At 46.1% G+C, this 21546-nt stretch overlaps 1 protein-coding gene across 2 annotated transcripts in view; it reads right to left on the bottom strand.

Annotated features, from left to right (window-relative positions):
• Positions 1 to 21546, bottom strand: part of LOC142557840 (bile acid-sensitive ion channel-like) — a 292552-nt gene that overhangs the window by 257781 nt on the left and 13225 nt on the right. For both annotated transcript variants that reach the window (XM_075670040.1, XM_075670041.1), the window contains exons 5-8: positions 20227 to 20351; positions 20011 to 20171; positions 8933 to 9028; positions 583 to 721 (exon numbers count right to left, since the gene is read on the bottom strand). In XM_075670040.1, the coding sequence (XP_075526155.1) occupies positions 583 to 721; positions 8933 to 9028; positions 20011 to 20171; positions 20227 to 20351 (521 nt within the window). The remainder of the gene's footprint in view (positions 1 to 582; positions 722 to 8932; positions 9029 to 20010; positions 20172 to 20226; positions 20352 to 21546) is intronic.

Below are 21546 nucleotides of genomic sequence, written 5' to 3'. Positions count from 1 at the left end.
GTGATACGCAGAAATGGAAAGCCTCTGCTTAATCTACGTGTACAAGCTGATGGAGCGTCTTACGCAGACTTGCTCGAGCGATAGCGCACCACCCTGCCCACGTTGGGTTTCCCCACGACTCGGTATATATTCCTCGTCAGAGGGCGCACTTGTCGGATCTGAACGGTCTCGCAGATGGACGTTCATAAATCCAATGTGAGCTGCAAGTCCAGATACTCTGCACCGGCCACAACTTCTTACCGGTGCGACGCTCTCCGTTGCGCCCGCATCTGCGTCATTCGCCATAGCAGCAGGACAATCAGCGCCCTGGAGTTCCACGGGCACCAGTGACTTTCTATGTTGCTCTGGCAGCTTACTGTTAGTCATGCAGCTAGCAGCGACAGCCGGGCGTGCACACACATAAGCGCACAGCTGTGAAGGTATTGCTGAAAATTTCTCTTGAACCTGAATTTCCATTGCGCATCTGGCCAAGTTTTTAAAAGATTTGACCCAGCCGACCACATTTTGCTTGATGCGAGCTTTGATGTGATGTTGTTTATGACCCAAGGGGCGCCAACTCGCACAGCACTGCTTTGAACTGACGTGCGATGTCGGCGTCACAGAAGCGCCTCTTGCCGGACGGCTGCCGGTCCCAGTCCACCTCGTAGGGCAGCGCCACGTCCACGCGGATGCAGCGGCACATGAGCAGCGAGGCGTTGTACGCACACTCCTTCTCGCACAGCTGCACAAGAAAGACGGCACTTGTTCAAGAGCTTGTCGGCATACTGAAATCGTCTGTGCATTGTCTCCATTGTTGCAAACATTGTCTTCATGTCTAGCTTAACAAAACGCAGGAAATCCCTGACGTTGTTATTGCAAAGGGGAGCGCAGAAGCGGTGCGGAAAAGGGAGACGTGGACAGGAAGGACGCTCACTTGCAGCTAAGTATATTTTCAGAGACAAACCAAGGTCGATCCAAATAGGTCGCGAAGCTTCGGGCGAAAAGCGGTTCAGTACATATTGTCACCGACATCAGCAACGGAGTTTATGGGAGCAGCGATTGTTTGGATGGAACAAACAATGGGAAAGAAAAAAAAGTGTTTTTTAATTCAAGCGAGACAACAGTTAGATTCATTCAACTAAAATAAAATCCCTGGTCAATTTTATATATCCGTGACGAGTTAAGAAAACGCACGTTTATTTAATTTTATTATTAATAATAATTTTTTTCAGCGCCCATCGTTACAGGGGGCGTTGACGCCACTATCACTCGCAATGCAATGCACGTCTTGAAATGAGCAGAAAGGCGCACTCGTAAAGTTCACCTGTTGAAATACGCCTCCCTCACAGTTTGTGCTTTCTTGCTTGTCGAAGTTTGCCTCAATTTGGTGATGCGGGTATCTTCATCGCTTCTTAATCTGTTCAGTCGAAAGTAGTGAGTTACGACCGCCAGATAACTGTGTAGTTGTTTTCGTGCGACTGTGCCGGCCGACGGGCTTGGCGTCAGACGATAGGATCAGCCCTCTACACCTAAAGCTTTCGTCGGCCTCCAAAGAAAGTATGTTCTGTGCAGGGCTGCGATTTGGACAACCGCACGGCTGGCCTTTTCCTGCATCGTTTTCCGCGCTAGAAGCTCGAAAGGCCCATCAAGTCGAATGGCGAGGAATTAGAATATATAGCTCCAAAGGCAGGCCAACAAAACAAATTTCGCGCCTTCGAAAACAAAATGACGTCACTTCTGCTTTTAACGGACATGGCGTCACATTATTTTCTCTTCTGCCGGAAGTGTTCCCAGCACATACAGATGGCGCTAAGCCCCATGAACCGCCGATGGACCGCCATGTTTTGAACGTATAGGCTCCTATGGAAGTTTCGCTACCAGGTATATTTACCTTGGACAAACCACCAGGAACGTTATTGCGCATGCGCTGCCATCGAGAATTGTGAAGAAGGTAATTCGCTATGTCCCTTTCGAGCCATAGTTACTGAAAGAGACAGTTGGCAGCGCAACGTCAGTGTTTTTCTTCTGCGTCACCTCAAAGCGTTCGAACCAGAGCACGCATTTGTGCTCAAGCATTCGGACAGCCTCGTGCAGACTATAAGGACGAGAGTAACGGGGGCGAACTTTGCAATGTCTATGGGCATAGAAGAGCTATTTTATTCTGTACCGCGTGATGAACTCTTTGTCCGGGAAGCAATTGATCCATACGGTGTCGTTGCTTTCCAGTGAGACTGCCTTAGCCCGGCAGAGGGTTTTTTTGAGCTTTAAAACTGCTACCTCTCCTCTACCATTGTTAACTTTGACAGTAAGATTGACATAAATGAAAAGAGCATAATGTATTGGATCGTGTATGGCACCCTTATTGTGTGAAATTTTCTTAGCCAAATTTGACTGTTTGCTGCAGCAAGAATTGCACCAGGACATTGTTCTTAAATTTCATAGATATGTGCACGATTTTCTTGCCTTTTATCGGTTCCACAAAATGACATTAGCACTGCAGTAGCTGGGCGAGCGTTGCTTTGTTTCAAACAATGCTCGCTCTCGTTATCTTTCACAATGGAAGTTCCAGGCAATGGCACACTTCGGTTTCTAGATTTATCGCAGTATTTTAACTGTGACGAACACCTTTGTTGGGAATATTTGCCGCGTACTAAGAAGTTCATTTTACCTGTTGACTCCTCTCGCACCAAACTGGTAAAACAGGGTATAGCTTCATCGTGCCTCAAGTCATACCTGACCACGTGTTGTGCACACAGCTTTGAGCTACAAGCGTCTCGTCTGAAAGCCTTGAGATCCCTTCGAGTGTGCTCGTCGCAGTGGGTTCAACTCTCTTAAAGAAGCTACAGGCTCCACCCAATGCTGCCCACGCCAGAGGCCAAATACGTTTGTCGTGACGTCATATCTCCACACGATTTCACACAAGCTAAAAAGGATCGGGAAGAAGCACGGCGTCAACCTCGTATTCACAGCTCCTCTCAAGCTTTCTTGGTTGTGCGCCCTTGCAAATGGCCATAAGAAGTACGAGACCTGTGAAAAGAAACACATGAAAGCCCTCGCCTCCTGTGCCACCGAAGTGGTGTATAAGATGCTACTCGGCTGTGGGATAGTTCACATTGGGCAGACGGGGCGCTGTCTAAATGACAGGCTAAGAGAACATTACTAATCTTTAAAGGCCCCGAGCAACTCCGCGCTCCTTCCTGTGCACTTCAGGGATTGTGGTTGTAAACACATTTTCGATGAAACCGAGATTATAAGCAGATCTAAAGGCAAACTCGAAAGGGAAATCCTCGAGGCTGGTCAGATTCACGCTCATGCTAACCTTTGTATTAGTGCCTCGTCAGTGCATCTTATGGATAAGGAATTTACGTTTCCCTCCCTTGGTTGAAGTTTCACGCCTCCTCCTCTATCCCCCTCCCAAGGTTTTTTTTTTTTGAATTTCTGTCACACCACTTGCACGTGCTGTTGTTGCTATCACCTACACTATAGCGGTCATTATTGATGCGATGATGCATGCTCCGTTGTTAGGCAATTTTATAGAAAAAGAATTGAAAGCTTCTTCACAACTCTCGATGGCAGCACATGCGCAATGACGTTCCTGGTGGTTTGTCTGGGAAGATATACTTAGTTGCAAGTGAGCGTCATTCCTGTCCAAGTCTGTCTTTTCCGCACCGCCTCTGCGCTCCCCCTTGCAAAAATCATGTCAAATTAACTAACCCAACAGCTTACTATTCTAAACCCTGACATAGTGTTTCTTATTCATGCTGAGGACTTCACATTACGGCCTAGCCACAGAGACCTTGAGGCGCAACATCGACAACTGCTGAAATGTCTCGACGCCCTTCGCGAATACGCCAAGGTTGCCGGGCTCCAACTATCGGCGCAGGTCTTGCTGGATCGTACAAGTTGACATGTGCGTGAGTGGTCTCTTCATAAATAAAATTTTAAGTATGGGGGTTAACGTGCCAAAACCACCTTGTGATTATGAGGCACGGCGTAGTGGTGGACTCCGGAAATTTCGACCACCTGGGGTTCTTTAACGTGCACCTAAATCTAAGTACACGGGTGTTTTCGTATTTCGCCCCCATCGAAATGCGGCCGCAACGGCCTCGATTCGATCCCGCGACCTCGTGCTCAGCAGCCCAACACTATAGCCACTGAGCAACCACAGCGGGTAGTGGTCTCTTGTGTGCACGCGTATTCGTGTGCTGCTGCTAGTATGCGTGAATGAATTTCTACGCGTGTTTGTGTGATCGTGCATGTGCGTGCATATGTCTGTATGGGCGTTTGTGTGTTCGTGCTTGCGTCCATGCGTGTTAACGCAAGAGCGTTAAAGAACTCGTGTCGCGGGTGTCGGCGTGGGACGTCGGTTCGGCACAAATATTTTTTTCAACTACGCGTACCCAAGCCCTCCATGTGACGCAAGGAATTTACTGAACTAATTGAATTTCTCAAGCTAAATTACGAGGAAAAGTCGTTAACTACGATTTATACACAACCTACAGCTTCAAGGGGTGGACGGTAGCGCGATTAAAGGACAGGACAAAAGAAGACACACAGGAACACACACAGCGCTAAACGTGTCCCATCTTTTAATCGCGCTACCGCACACCCCTTGAAGATGCATTACCAACAAGCCCACATTGCAACCCTCGTGCACAACCTGCAGACATGATAGCTCTCAGATTGTAATTTCAGTATGCGAGAAAACATAATTCTGTTACGCGAAAACTCAAAGGAACCCCTTTTCTACAGCGTTTCTACAATTCACAGACCGGCTGCGGCGTCCGCCATTTACGAGCACTGGCGCGCCCGGTTCCTTGCCTCCGGAGCACCGCGGCCGCGTTTCTACCACAAGGCCCGCCTTCGTGCTTAGCGTTCGCGGCCAGCGTTTCCCGGTAAACATTACGGTTATATACGCTCCAGTTGCTGCGAAGCGTGAGAAGCAGTCAGGGATCTTTGAAAGCTATCGCGTTCCACTCTTAAAGGCGAAGCTTAAGCGTCCTCCAAATTTTTGCATGTGCGTGCATGATTGTCTGTATGTGCGTGCTGTTAGTGTGTGTGTGTGTGTGTGTGTGTGTGTGTGTGTGTGTGTGTGTGTGTGTGTGTGTGTGTGTGTGTGTGTGTGTGTGTGTGTGTGTGTGTGTGTGTGTGTGTGTGCATATGCATGCATTAGTGTTTGCGGGGTGTTTGTGTGCGCGCGTTCTTGCGTTTGTGTGTTCGTGCGTGTGAGTGTGCCCGTGTGTTTGTGTGTGTGTTTATGTGAGTTCGTGTATGTGTGCTAGTATGCATGCTCGTGCTTGTTTGTGTGTAAGTGTGCATGTATGTGTGTGTGTGGGTGTTTGTGTGGCCGCGTGTTTGCATGAGCGTACGCGTTTGTCTGTGTGCGTGCGTATATATTTTATACATTCAGCACAATTTACCTGTACATATGCAAGAAATCTCTGACATTGGCGCAGTAGTTGCCAGAAAAACGATTTGTGCGTTCACGTGTATTTAGATAGGAACTGCTGAATAAAGCTTCATCTTAAATGGCTAATTTTCTGTTTAAAACTTTCATGTGTAGGATTACAGAACTGAACACTTCATTTTATCTAATTTTGACTTATTTTTGAGCAAACTCGGGCCGGTTATCGTGACAACTCCCATGCACCTGCAGCCACATAAAGTAAGGAGCCCCATCCGAGCAAAATGTTTCAAGGGCGTTTTGATGCTGAGCGCGCTCGTCGCGGCATCTCGCGAGGCCGCGGAATCTACGGAGCGCATGAATTTCAATTCCGATAGATTACGAGCATAAAGTTCTTGTAGACTTTTGATGCGAAAGGTGCATCGAAATTTCCAAAGTAGTGCTTTAGGTTTTTCAATTCTAGAACTTAATGGGTTTAATGATTTTATAAACATTTCAGGCCAAAGGTGCATTGACTTTTCTAAAGTCGTACATCGGACCATACAACGCGACAAGCCAAATTCGAGACACTATCAGACAAGTTGACAAAGAATACAGCGAGGTCCGATGAGACGAAGCGTCATGGTAGTTCATTTGTACCGTCATGTCACCGAAAAGAATATCAACATTTTTTTCACCTTCGCCAAAGCATCCATGTCAAGACACTAAAGCCAGCAAAGGTAATTACATTCTTATTTATTTTTTATACTTTGACTTTTATTCGCGAGGACACATTCAGTCTTTTCAAGTTTATTCTCGATACGTGCTCGCTGCCAGAGCCAGCCAGAGCGCATGCGTTTTTCTCGTGTTGCCCCGACCACCACGCGGCGCACTTTGGTGCACGTTCGTTTTTATCTGGCCGAGTGGATTTTAGCATTGCATAATTTTGGACGCTTTCTGGCTAGCAGACGAGAGAAAGAAACAAAGTTCGCTCGCCGCCGTCACTGTGAGGATTCGACGGATTGCAACGCACTCGCTTGAGGGCATCATCTTGACTTCGATGTTATTGCAACCTCTCCAGAAACTCTTTTGTCTCGCCGGTGTTGGATACCGAGCAGTATGTGTATGGTTTTTTGTGGACTAAGCGAGTCATGTTTTCTTCGATATTCCTTCGGTAGCCCCATTAGGCATTCCAATGTCCAATGTAGGCATTCGATTGTGGCCAACGTGCTTTCTATTGCGTTTCTTTTTTTTTTCATTTCGGTGCCCCTGTCCCACTAAAGAAAAGAAAGACATTGTTGCGGCGCAGCGAATTGTAGCATGGTGAAAGTTGGATTTTGTTACTTCTCTTGCGGAAACTAATGGGCCACGGGACTCCTCATTGCGAAGCACTCTTATTATACTATTGCGATAGCAATTATATGGACACTCCAGGCGCATTCCTGCCGTCGCCGTCATGTTCCGCATAAACTGCAAGGGCGATAACATCATCACAGCGCGCCGCATGCTGTATGTGCGAGTGAAAGCATAAAGGGGGGGTGGGGAGACGGGTGAGCCGACGATGGTGGCTATGTCTTGTGTGCGCAAGGGAGAAAAGTGGGGAGGAAGCGCGCCGCCTTCCATCGCGCGCGATGCATCGGGGAGAATGTAAGGAGCGTGGGCGTGCTTAGGATTCTGTGATCTGTGAATCTGCGATTGCGCAACACGGCTTTTGCCTTCTTTGACGCATTATATACAGTGACTTTTGCGTAGATACGTAGATTTATTGAAGACCTATATGCATATTTAGATATCTTGTTATGAGGTTTTGTGTATACATGCAGCGCACTTTGTTTCCAGTGACACTTTTTTTGCCCTTTATCAAGTTGTATCGTCGCATTTCTATATTTCTTTCTTCCTTCCTTTCTTTCTTTCTTCCTTTCTTTCGTTCTTTCTTTCTTTCTTTCGTTCTTTCTTTCTTCCGTTCTTTGTTTCTTTCTTTATTGTTTATTTATTTATTACACTGTGCCTTCGCATTTGTAATGGGTATATTGCAGAACTTCTGCTCTTATATGTGCTCTCTGTTGCGACTGTAATTTTGGCGCGATTGCTCACAATACACGACCGGTGACAGCTGCTCCTGCGCAATACATTGGAATGAAGGCCAGCGTCATTGAAATTTTTTCCTGGCCGTTGCATATGTACAAAAAAAAAGTAAACGAGGTTCTTGAATAACCAAGTTTCATTAAAATATTTGTTCTCAACTAGTTCATTTCATGGGCCTGACGCTTTTCATATCAGCGGCATGCAGTGCTTGGGGCCATCAGAAATAGACACAAGAGTACCCCACTTTCTCCAACTGATTCTCAAAATTCAAGGCCGAAAAAATGGAAAAACTGAACACCACGAGCAGGATGCGTTGCGTTCTGCTGTGGAGTCATCCATACTAGGATCGCGATATCATCAGTAAGAGTTCTTCAATGGAAATGCCGCTCTATACCCTCCGGTTACGTTGACCTTCTTTATCTAGTACAGAAAATAATTCCAGGTGTTATTTTACTTGAAGAATCTGACTCCCTCATGGAGTCAAGTGGACTGATCACCTGGACTCACTGTCCCAAAATTCTTCAAATGCAATGCAGGAGGTTTTAATTGCAGGAGGTTTTAATTCTCATCACACTTCTTGGGGAATCAGAAGGGATGTTTGTGGAAAGTGGAATTGGGTGCATGATAACAATTTCCAATGTCACAATTCAGGTCGAATTACTTTTCCATGTGGGCAATTCTCACCTGCATTAGACGTGACTTTCTCTTCCCCTCAGACATCTATTTCATCTTGGGACACTTTTCACAATGGAACAAGCAGCGATCGCTTACCCATTCTCATTACATTTGAAATTATATTTTCACACCAGGCTCCTATTGTACGGCAAAGACGGCTAATTAATTATAAAACTTATAAATCAGCTATAAATTCAGGGTTATCGTGGTTGACCTTCTGTGATGAATAATGAAAGGCTGACTCAGTGGCATCACTTTTAAATTCTGCTATTCAGCCCGCTGAGCTTGTGGTTATGTTTGGCGTGCGATGTTCTCATCGCACGCGTATTGTGAAGGCATGGGATCGTTCCCCACCTGCGGAAAGTTGTTTCTTGATCCACTTTCATCGCCATTAATTTATCATTTCTTTAATTCAATTAGTAAGAACAAATCATCTCCCGTATGTTGTCCTTGGTGTCCGTGTTTGTTGGCTTCGCACGATATGATTATTAAAAATCGGGCAGCCAGCCTTTTCGCAGGTGCACCGAAAAGACGCAGTCAAGAAGCACCGCCTCCTTTCCTCGCAGGCTCGCGTGGCCAGCCTGGCTTTCTCGATCGCCTCCTCGGGTTGTCTTCAGCACATCGCCCGTGTACCGCAGTGGGTAGCATAAAGTAGTAGCTCAAGTCAACGCGCGTTTATTTTTTCGCACTTGGATCGTGACCACTGCGTCCGGTCTGCGTGTGTTCTGAACTGAGCTTTCGGGGCAACGCCGTGCGCGCCACATTTTCAGTGCATGTCTCCATGCAGCGGAAGCTGCGCGATACACTTACCGGCTTGGTCATCTTCATGACGTACTGCTCTCGACGTACAAATGGGTAGTTGACGCACTTAGTCCAATAAGGCTTGGGCAGCCGCTTCGTGATCATCTGTGGGCGACAACCAAAGTATGCGAGTTTCAGGAACGCTTTTGCCTCGGACAAATTCAGACGTGTGGCTCTTGCGTACAAAGCATTTTTGCCGATTCGGCCCATATTTTCTACTAAAGTGTGCACGAAGTGATTGTTTGCACCAAATACATAAATTGCACTCGGCACAGCAGGAATGTTATTACAGTGCTCACCATCGGGAAAAATAAAACGTCGTCGGTTTTATTTTTGCGGACAGGCTAAAAACGGTATAACTTGTGTATTGCACTCAATAAAGCGTATGCTTCACGCTAGATGTACAAGATTTTACAGCGAAGCTTTATATGGCTAGCCGATTCGTCCGTCCGTCTGTCGGTCGCTTGTACGCCGAAAACTTCTCTGGCACCACTCCATGCATGCGCATGCGCGAAAGAAAGGATAGAAAGAGAGGCGCGCGATGAGCCAACACCACCTAGATAACACAAGGCTTGGCAACTCCGACGATCCATGACGTCACACTATCTGGCCCGAAATATTTATTGACAAGCCTGGCGTGATGAAAGTGGTGACGGCAAAATCACTGTTGCCTACTCGGGAGCATCCCCGTTAAATTCTAAGGCAGTCGGGCTAAGTAACACGACGTCATGGATCGGAGTGAAAAGACCTTGTGCTGTCTAGGTGGTGTTGGATTAGCTGCGCCAGCAGTTTATTTATTTATTTATTTATTTATTCATTTAATTATTTATACACTCTGCAACCTCGATGGGGGTGTTGCAGGAGTGGGATGAACAACAAACATACAAACATTTATAAACAAGCTTAATTGCGTGTCTTATTTCAGCGGTAGTGAACGGATGTTGCCCGGTAATGAATTGTTGATGGAAAAAAAACTGTATATAAAGGAATCAGTGCGGGCAAGAAAGGTTGAGATATTTAGAGCATGGTGACTCCTCGTACATGATGGTTTGGAAGAAGTCAAATAATTATCTAGGTACGAGAGAAGAGGAGAATTGATTAACGAGTGAAGGAATTTTAGGCAATCAGCTTTGCGACGCTCTGCAAGAGGAGTGAGACCAAGTAGGGGAGAGAGTTACACGGCGAAAATTCCTTGTCATATCTCCTACAAATAAAACGCACTGCCTTTTTTGCGCTGATTCTACTTTTTTTGACGTCACAGTGTTTGTATGGATTCCATACAACGCAGCCATATTCGGGGATGGGGCGAATGAGGGTTTTATATGTAAGAAGTGTGGTTTCTTGAGGAGCAAGACGCAGCGCACGATGTAAGTAACCTAGTCTTTTAAGGGCCTTGTTACAGGTGACATCAATGTGTTTCGACCATGACAAATCGTGTGTTAGTAGGATACCGAAATATTTGAATTCGAAGACCCTACTTAAAGTATTATCTTTAAAGACATAGACAAAGAAGGAAGGGGATGAGCGTCGTGTAAGGGACATGGAGACAGTTTTGGAAAAGTTGATATTCATTTGCCATGCTTTGGACCAGTTACAGAAGTCGGCGAAATAGTCGTTAAGGAGAACGTGATCAGTAGGAGATTGAATTGTATGACATAAGACGCAATCATCTGCAAAAAGGCGTATTTTAACTGATATGTGTAGGGGTAGATCAATAATATAAAGCAGGAATAAAAGAGGACCCAGTACTGAACCTTGGCGAACCCCTCATGAAACAGGCGTCAAGGGTGAGTTAGTAGAGCTGAAACATACATATTGCGAACGCTGGGAAAGAAAGTATGATATCCAGCCAACCAAAGACGCATTTTTTTTAGCATAGCGAACAGCTTGTGCGTAAGTTTAGGGTGTGAGATGGTGTCGAAGGCCATTGCAAAGTGTATAAAAATAGCATGAATCTGGTCGCCACGTCTAAAGAGCTGCTTATGTGAACGAAGTCTGTCAGTTGTGTTATAGTGCTAAGGCCACGTCTAAAACCATGCTGGAAAGTCCGTAAAATTTTGTTAGTTTCAAGAAATTCCATCGAGAAATTCCATCGAGAAATTCCATGGTGGAGGCACGGGGATTGATAGCTCGTAGCTCCACCAAAATGTCACGGGTATGAAACTATTTAAATGGTGTATTTACAAAGCGTATATAAACAGCTGCCGAGAATCTCGAGAGGCTCTTGCCACTTCGTCGTCTTCACCGTCGACGACCTTGTTGTCTTTTTCCCATCGTAACAATATGTTTAAAGGTAATGTGTTCGAGTAACTTACATGAGTGCGCTGTTAAGGAGATTGGCCTATAGTTAGATAACAGCTGAACGTTACCCGACTTAAACAAGGGTAGAATGGAAGCAAGTTTCCTCGAGGGAGGAAGGGTGGCGGTTGAGAGACATTTTCTAAAGATAATGGCTAGATATACGAGGTCCGTTAGAAAAGTATCCGACCCTTTTTTTTTTTTTTGCGAACAGCTAATGGATATGAAACAAGCGCGCTTGCATCAGTCGACCTTGAACCTTCGTGCGCATGCGCGAATGTTTTCCCGCCTGCCGATAGCGTTAGTCGCTGGGACGCAGCGTTTGAGTGAGGTAGCGCGCAGTGCTCTCGTCGGTTGTTTATTGCAAGGAAAATGGCGGAGCGTCTGAAGCGGCGCTACTGCATGAAATTTTGCCAGAAACTGGGCGACAGCCAAGCCAGAAAATTCAGACGGCTTTTGGTGACAATGCTATGAGCAGCACACAGATTAACGAGTGGTGCATCGGTGGAGTGCGAGCCACGCTCCGGTCGGCCATCGACATGCCGAAATGACCAGGCCATTGCCGAAGTGAATGCCGTGGTGATGCGAGACCGTCGTACGACTATACGAGAAATTGTGGAAGAGGTGGGCATCAGCACTTGTTCTGCACATTCCATTCTGACCGAAGATTTGGCCATGAAGAGAGTTGCGGAGAAATTCGTGCCGAAGCTGCTCACGGTGGAGTCAAAGCAACTTCGAGTTGAAATCTCACAGGACATGCTGGATTCCACAAACAGTGACCCCGACTTCGTGAACACCATAATCACTGGTGACGAGTCTTGGGTGTACGGGTACGACCCGGAAACCAAATCCCAGTCGTCACAGTGGAAGCATTCCACGTCACCGAGACCAAAGAAGGCCCGCCACGTGCGCAGCAACGTCATGCTGACTGCTTTCTTTGACTCCCGCGGCGTGGTACACCACGAGTACGCACCACAGGGTCAATCTATCACCAAAGAGTACTACAGGGATGTCCTCCGTCGCCTACGTGAAGCTGTGCGGCGCGAGAGGCCGTAGTTGGGGTCGCCAGGAAATTCGCGCATCCATCACGACAATGCTCTTGCACATTCCTCGCAATTGATTAAGACTTTTTTGGTGAAAAACCAGACTCCTGTAGTTAAACAGGCTCCTTACTCTCCTGATATGGCCCCCTGCGACATCTGGCTGTTTCTCAATATCAAGAGGCCATTGAAAGGAGCGCGATTTCAGACAAGAGAGGACATTATGGCTGCAACGACAGCTGAGCCAAACTCCATTCCGAAAGAGGCCTTCTCGGAATGCTTTAAACAATTGCAGCACCGCTGGGAGATGCGTGTGCAGTCACAAGGAGACTGCTTTGAGGGCAATTAGATTTCCAACGCTCCAGTTATGCCAGTTTTTTTTCTTCGGCCAAAGGTCGGATACTTTTCTAACAGAGCTCGTATGCTGCACCAAAGAGAGTATGGAATTAAAGAAGCAGTCGCGATACCGTCAGGACCACGCGACTTCCTTGAGTCTAAGTTTAGGATTAAGTTAAGTAAACCCTCAGGAGATTGATATATCGTCGATTGGAGGGCATGGTTCGCAACCAAAAACAGGGATTACAGAGATATCAGTCGTAAAGTCAGAGTGGAAGTAGGTGTTAAAAGAAGGAGCTATTGTCTGCGAATCAGAAACGGCAACATTGTTAATTATTAACGTGTCCGAGAATGACCCAGGTGGTAGGATAGCTTTCCAAAATTTACGAGGATTAGTCATCATTAATTTCGGCAGGGTTACCTTGTAATAAAATTTTCTTGCAGCAGCTGTTTTAGAACAGAGTTCCTTTTTAGCGCTGTGGAACTGCATAAGTTTTGTTGAGTCACCAGAGCGTTTCGATTGACTCAATCTGGCCACACGACGTGATAAATGCAAAAGGTCCTTAGTCATCCAACGAATTTCGGTGTTTGTTTTCTTTGTTTTTAAAGGAATAAAAAGGTTGATACACGTCTGACAAGCTTTTTGAAGAAACTTGTCAAGGTATTAGTATCACTAATGGTACTTATTAGTTGAAACTCATGAAAAGAATCGAATAGGCCGTCTATTATTGCCATATCATCAGCGCAGTTAAAGTCGGGAAATGTGCGGTAGGTACAGTGGGATTTAGGGAGTACAGAAAGGTGAAGGTGAGATTGAAGAAACAGAGCAACACTGCCTCCTTTTCCGAATTTTCTGTCTCGCCGAACAACGTTGAAACTCTCATAACTAGCCCGCGTGCTTATGAGCATTGAACCTTATTAGATTTAGGCCCATGTTAACGACTCTCAGGTAGTGCAAACTTTTATCCGAAATGCCCCAATGCGGCGTCTCTCATTTCTAGCCCATGCGATTCAGGACGTTGAACCTTATCAGGTTTAGGCCCACGTTAACGACTCTTAGGTTGTGCAAACTGGTATCCTAAATGCCCCACTGCGGCGTCTCGCATAACGAGCCCATGTGCTTCAGGACGTTGAACCTTAATCAGGTTTAGGCCTACGTTAACGACTCACAGGTGGTGCAAAATGTCGTTCAAAATGCCCGACTGCGGCATTTCTCATATCTAGCGCGTGCGCTTCTGAAACCTTATTATTAGGTTTAGACCACATCAATGAGTCTCAGGTGGTGCAAGAGGTATTCGGGAATGCCCCACTGCGGCGTATCTCATAACTAGCCCGTGTGTTTCAGGACGTTGAATCTTATTCGGTTAAGGCCAATCATAAGAACTGGGACGAGCTGCCCTTATCATTTACACATACAACACGACGAAACACAAAACCACGAACTATAGCCTATTTTATCTCCTGTATGCAAGGTTACCGCGAAGCCCTCTGGACACTTTCTTACCCTTCGTTCTACACAGCGACGATTTTTTATCGAAGACATTGTGTCTCGCCGAAGAAGCCCGTCGAATAGCTCGTCTTCGTACTCTGGCCTCACAAAGCCGTTCGAAAGAGCGATACGACGACCGTCACGTGCAAGTATCGTTGGAAAAAGGTGACTTGGGCCTTCTTTGGACACTGCAACGCAAGCGTGGATTGTGCCAAAAGTTCTTGTCAGAATATTCAGGCCCATTTGTAGTTGTGGGCCGCCTCAGCGAACTCGCTTACGTCATAGCTCGCCTCCTGTACAATGGTCTGCGGTCAAGCAGAACTCAGCTGACTCATATTGCTCGCCTGAAGCCTTTTTACCCTACTTGTCCATCCTGACTCGCCCCACGGGCTTCGTCTGCTTGCGGGGAAATGTAACGGATACGAAATGCACGTACAAGAAAAGAGAAGAGAAGACGAAGAGACTACCCGCCGTGGTTGCTCAGTGGCTATGGTGTTGGGCTGCTGAGCACGAGGTCGCGGGATCGAATCCCGGCCACGGCGGCCGCATTTCGATGGGGGCGAAATGCGAAAACACTCGTGTGCTTAGATTTAGGTGCACGTTAAAGAACCCCAGGTGGTCAAAATTTCCGGAGTCCTCCACTACGGCGTGCCTCATAATCAGAAAGTGGTTTTGGCACGTAAAACCCCAAATATTATTATTATTAGAAGACGAAGAGAACGAGGAGTTTGAGAGGCCGGGCTGCGCTACCATCACGCTACGATCATCGTCCATCTCCTGTAAATAAAACAATTTCTTCGAAACTCTTCGTAACAATATTTATTGCCACCAAAGAGCAGTATCGAAGGGAAGGGAACACGGCGGGTGGGAAGGTCCCAAAACTGCGGCCGTAGTCAGCCGTAGTTGCGCACAACACGTGTGCATTGACGGCTGCCATGTTGCAGTGTACTGTAGCCATGTCAAGGCGAGGCGTTCGTGATTTTTAGTGAACGAACGATGTGTTTTTAAGGAACCCGAGGTGTTGGCGCCTGCGCAGTCTTATTCGTGCAGTAGTATATTTCGATAGTTTCATCTGTGGATGTTTTGTGACTTCAAAACAACGGAAGGCAACTGTTTTGCCTCTGTGCTTCCCGGCTTTCTGGATCTATCAGCGCGCATCAATGTGATGTGTTTCCCCGGCGCTGATTCTACCGTTTGGAGGTAATTATTCTACCTATTTATGCTTCTATAGTATATAGTATAATGTTTCTTTCTTATTATCCCAACGGTGGATGTACTCCAGTACAGCGTCATTGGGCCTATTGTTGTGCTCATAGCAGCAATGACATGCCTGTTTCCGACAATACTGTGCAAGATTTCTGTCTAGAGTTCTTCCTTATCTGCCTACAGTTTCGATCTATCGCACAGAACATCTTATGTTCATTTTATGTTCTGTCTAATTCTTCTGTCGTGTCAGGTGACGTCATTTCACATTATGTTGAACATGTCCAGCTAAGCATATCACACTTTGTCCTAAAATTAGTTTGGATATTGCAGGGCCATATTATTATATGGCCCTGCAATTTATTTATTATTTATAAGATATTATAGGGATATTATTTATAAGCAAATATTGCCAGCTTAAACATTTAGTGGTAGAACTAGCACCCCTGCTTTTAAATGTTTTTATATGAATCTATGTTTTTTCCCAGGTCTTCTTAACCTTCTCCTCAAAAGGACGTTCTCTGGTCAAAGTGGTGGAGTAAAAGCTCCGGCAATCAAGATTGATAATCTGGCGAAGATCTCGAAAGAGGAATTTAAAAATGCATGATGTGCTAATAAATGCTTCTAGCAATTATGCCTGTTTTTCGTTCTGTATCGGGTGCATTGCAACCTTTTCTTTCAGGCCAATAGACCTATTAGACTACGACACTAATAGGCCTATTAGACTAATACGCCCATAAACCTATTAGACTAATACACCAATAGATCTGTTAGACTAATACACTAACAGACATAATAGATTACATTAGTGTCAGTAACCTCATAGGCTATTAGTTTTTGTATTAGAATTTTTGCTAGGGCGCTATTATAAGTGCAGCTGCCAACACGCTCTTGAATAATCTGTGTAAAACCAAAGATGACAAAACAACTGTACTAAAGAGAAAGCGTCAATTGCAAACTCTTTAAAAAGTTGAAATTTGATGATCGTATTGATTAATGGCAATCGCTGTTCAGTAGTGATTGTTTCTTGTCCATCTAATTACAAGATTATGATAGCTCTATATTAAGCCGTTTTATATTTTGCCCATGCTCTTTTTATACTAAGCGAATGTTGCATATAACACTCTATTGGGTGAGAACTTGTGTTCCGAAATGTTTCCCTTTTGTATGATAGAGATGTATATGTAAACGTCTATGTGGCTGTTTTGCACTCTGTGGTGGTCAAGAAATTGTACTTGGTTCTGCGTTTGAGAGGCATATCTCACCATGCCACACAATGTCGTGACAGCTGCCTTGTGAATGTGTGTGTCTGTGTGTGAAGTGCTTAAATAAACTCTTCATTCCCTGTATTCATTGGATATATTTTTGAAGTCTTTCAGGTTTGTTTTGAGATATCTGTGCAGTATGGAAGTATTTATAGATTAACACATGAGGGACGCTAACAGTCACCACAACCGAGGAGGGGGGTAGGGGTAAACACGTAGTGGTAAACAATGGGAAGTGAATGTGGTAATCACTTTGTGGCTCCAAGGTAATTGACTAGTTATAATAAAAAATAAATGGCATGCCGCAGGTTGGACCTGAGGCCATCACCTTTGAATGAATTTGTTATGGACTAGTTAGTTGCTGTAAGGGTTAACAAATCGGCTTTTTGCTTCCAAAGCTGAGTTCAGAAAATAATTTCAGGGAGAAAAAGAAAAAGCACGAATACTAAGTTCGCCATTCGGTGCAGTAATTGACAAAGGCCTGAGGTTTCTCGTGCCTGAATTAGCCTAAAAACAATGTATCGTACTCCTAAGGAGTACGTCTATTAATAGGGACACCTTAAATAATACCAGTAAGCTGGCACAAAACACGCGGTATCTTTGAAAACAGGTGCTCTGATAGCCAGGCGAGAGAAACCACGTGGGTTAAGCTGCCTTCTAGGCCGATCTCTTCTGCATGACGTCACGGACGCGTTAGGGGGCCTTGAGCTAATCTAGGTGGTGTTGGTCCATGTCGTCCGATCCGCTCTCCTTGGAAAGCCATGTCAAGCCAGCCTCGAGCTTGAGTACTGCTGTAGGAAGGGGGGGGGGGACCATCATGCTGGAACCACGCGTCTCAAAGACCCTTCAGGGAAGGTCATTGGAGAAACTGTCCACTGGACCATTCAAAATTCTGTCCAGATAGCACTGTCCATTGGGCGAGTGATCGTAGAAGATGAGATTAATAATTCCGTCATCGTAAATTCTGCAACGCACATTACATGACCACTGGTACTGGTGGTGTGATAGTGGCAACCAGCGCGGGTTCTTGTCGCTCCAATAATCGCCGATATAGATTGAAATGTGCGTTTCCGTAAACGTTTGCTTCGTCTGTCCACAGGAAGTTGTTCAGGAAGTCTGGCTCGTCATCGCAGTTGATCAAAATCCATTTGCTGAAATCCAGTCGGCTTTGGAAATCATTCTTCTCCAACTTCTGGTGGAGTTAGAGATGACACGGAGGAAACTTCGCCTTGTTCGCGATCCTCCAGACAGTTGACATTGACAATTCTACGTCAGCACTTACGTTACGAATGCTAACGTGAGGATCCGCAGCTGTGAACGCCAGGATGCCTGTCTCCACGTCTTCACGTATAGTCGTAGTCCTGTGCCTTGTCTTCTTAAACGTCCCCGTCTCCTTGAGCGTCTGATAAGTTTTCATTGCAGTGAATGCAGTTGGCCTCCCTCCACAGCGCCAAGACTGGTATAACTCTGAGGCCTTTCTCCTATTGCCGCCGGCCGCTGCCAAGGAAAGCACCATATTTAAGTTTTGCTCATTCCTAAAGTGCATTCTTCTCGTCTCAGAAAGACAAGATGAGCAGACGCCGTGGTCCCTTTGCATGTCTCCTTTTTCCCGTGACCCACTCGCGTGCCACGTCGTCGTGATCGGGCGAGCCGCGGCCATCGTGGTGCGGGCTCGGGCGTCACGTGGTACGAACGCATCATTCGCCCCACTTGCGGAATGAAGCCCGAACACACAAGGCAACGACAAAAATAAAAGTTCGGGCTTGAGGAAACATTAGCCGCAGAGCTGTTTAATCGGGAATGAAAACGCAATTGTCATGTTGTTCTATTGACGGTGTTCATAAAACGCGCTAAACACGAAGACGACAGGAACACATCCGACAGGACGGGCGCGGAACTTCCAACTTTCGGACGATCACCAATTTTATGTTCTGTGCATCGGGTACATAATGCACGCATCATCACACAGAAGATTGTTAAAGTCAATCAGTTCGTACATAAGATTGTGCGTTCAATCCGTTCATTGGCGCAGATATCCGGAAAGAAATGTAATCTATTTCTCATGCACCACCAAATACTGATAGCTAGCACACTTATCACCTGTGTTCCTTTAAAATAAGCTTCAACTAATTCGATTTCTGTTCTTCCTTTTTGTTTCCTCAAGAAAGTTGTGTTGGCAAGCATGCTTTTTTTTTGCAGTTTTCAGCCGAGTGACTACCGTATCCATTTTCTAGCATCATTATTGTGCTGTCTAGCGATGTCGTTGAAGCGCTGGGCAGTTTGTCCAATATAAGCCCTTTCGCAACTTAAGGGGTGTCTGATACACAACACTGATATACATATATATGGTGTAAGTGATCCGGTAATTAGTATGGCATGCTTTCTGGCTCTTTTGAAGGTTGCACATTGCCGGTAACTTGCACGGCGCTGAGAAAAAGTACATTGACATTGTGTCGGCTCGCCATCTTTTTTAATTTATTTGATACTTTAATAGGGTATGGGGTTATACGCACAGGTGCTTTATCCCGCTCTTTATTGGCACTTCCTTCCCTATTTTATTTTTGAAGTAATACAGACAAATGAATAGCAGACACTGGAGATCCTGCATGTTTCAATATGTCTTCTTAGCTAGACTCAATATGCTCTGTCTGGTGAATCCGCCGAGGAGGCTTAGCGGCTATGGAATAAAACAGAAACAGCGCTACACAGGACGAGCGAGTAAAGAGCACAGGACAAAGCGCTGACTAGCAACCAAATGCTTTACTTGCAGAAGCAACATGTAAAGACATCATTGAAGGTGACATTAAACAAAGAAAAAGAAAGATAAGCGTTAGCCACTGTGATGATCCAGTTCTTTTGTTAATAGCGTGAGGGACGCAGAACTGACGCATGCGTCGCCACTTGTGAATATGCAAAAGGCCTCGAAGATTTGCCGCGCGCACTGTTCGCTGTATCTTCCAATTATTTCGCACTTGTTAAAAATCGAGGTGCAACCACACCTGTTACAATGGGCAACCAGATGACTGTACAGGTTTCCTTTTAGTGAAGCGGCATGCTCGCGCAGGTGATCATCAATGCACCTCCGCGTTTGCTCGATATAGCAACGTCTACAATCGAGCGGGATCTTATAGACGACTTGCGTTGTACAGTGAATGAACCCGCGAACATATTTCTTATAGCAGTTTTGCGGCGCGACAGTATCCACCCTGTTGACTACATTGCACAACCTGCTCAGTTGATTTGCACACCACCCTCACTCCTGCCTTAGCCGCATAATGTCATAAGAAACACGGTGTACATGTGGAAGGACGGCAAGCCCAGGTTTCGAAGGCTGTGACTGCATAGTTTGGTTCCCGGCGTTCTTTGCTCATGCAGTCACCGCCTTCGAAATGTAGGCCAGTCGTGAATTACTACGATTGTCGTGCCATGCGTTCGTCGTCGAAGGCGAGCACGTACCTGCCTGAGCGTGAAGATGTAGTTGTGTCCTGCCCGCAACGGGATGCCGTCCACCTCGGGGTCGGGTATGACCTCCGGGTCGTGAAACACGATCTGGGCGCCGGGCCACACGTCCGAGCGCGGGTACTCCTGCTGCTCCAGGAACAGGATGACGCTCAGGTCTGCGCGCAACGAGTGTGAGCTGCGGGCGCGCCTCCGCGAGAGCCGTGCGCGCACCGATTTGCCGCGCGATCTCGGCCTCCTTGAGTCCGGAGCCGGTCCACTCGACGTTGTACGAGTAGCAGTTGCTGTACCGCAGGTGGAAGAACTCGTCCCGGAAGCCCTGGTCGTCGGCAACCTCTCTGCGCGCGCAACCGGTCGGTCAAGTCGCTTTGCTGCCCATTGCTCATCGTGAGCGCGTCTCTCATTATTGCCTGCGCTAAATAAAATGCCGTTTATTCCATCGCAAATATACCAAGTCGTGTATTCACGAATTAGCGCATCTCAACAGAGTGAACGGAACGAGATAACGAAACAGGATACGGAGGCGTGCTAAACTTTCATGTTTTATTTTGTCGCACCTAGGAAAGCTTATTACTCATTGCAAGCAACACCACATACACAACTCATTGTACACGTGCCCTCAAGCCAAGAAACGTCAATTATTTACTTAATAAAGCTATTGACCGCGAGCTTACACACATCGGCCCAAATCTTGCTCTAGCTTCAGCTTCTTTTCATTGACGTGTCAGCTAATTATGATAACGTCCTAAAACTGCACATCGGTTGAACTCAGGGATAGTAGTTTTCGAAATCAAGTAGGGGCGTGCGACTGTCAAAAATTTCTAATAACAAGTCGACCATTCAATAAACCAAAATTTTTAACTACTTTACGCCGTTGTTTGCACAACATCACATATGAGATCGAAGCAAAATGCAATAGCTTTCACTCCATCCACAATGGAAATAATGTACTAGAGCACGCTCTGTCTCTCAGGCAGCCAGGCTTGTCAGGTCAAACATGATCACCCGAAGTACAATGTTGTTTAATCACACCATTCCGCAGTGGCTGTTGGTTGGTACTATTTATAAATGCAGCATGTCTGTCCTTTCATCAGATTAAATCAGAATATCTGTCATTGCAACATACTTTATCCAAAATTTGAAGGCTGCTTAAGCTTTGCCTTTATAAGTGGAACGCGATAGCATTCAAAGATCTCTTACACTTCCCAGCAACTCCCACGTCATCATCATCAGCACCATCATCAGCATCAGCATCAGCCTGGTTACGCCCACTGCAGGGCAAAGGCCTCTCCCATACTTCTCCAACTACCCGAGTCATGTACTGATTGTGGCCAAGTTGTCCCTGCAAACTTCTTAATCTCATCCGCCCACCTAACTTTCTTCCGACCCCTGCTACGCTTCCCTTCCTTTGGAATCCAGTCCGTAACCGTTAATGACCATCGGTTATCGTCCCTCCTCATTACATGTCCTGCCCATGCCCATTTCTTTTTCTTGATTTCAACTAAGATGTCATTAACTCGCGTTTGTTCCCTC

This window comes from Dermacentor variabilis, chromosome 9 (genome assembly GCF_050947875.1).
Source record: "Dermacentor variabilis isolate Ectoservices chromosome 9, ASM5094787v1, whole genome shotgun sequence".
Classification (NCBI taxonomy): domain Eukaryota; kingdom Metazoa; phylum Arthropoda; class Arachnida; order Ixodida; family Ixodidae; genus Dermacentor; species Dermacentor variabilis.
Note: the sequence above shows the minus strand (reverse complement) of the source record. Positions and strands in the feature narration are given on the sequence as shown.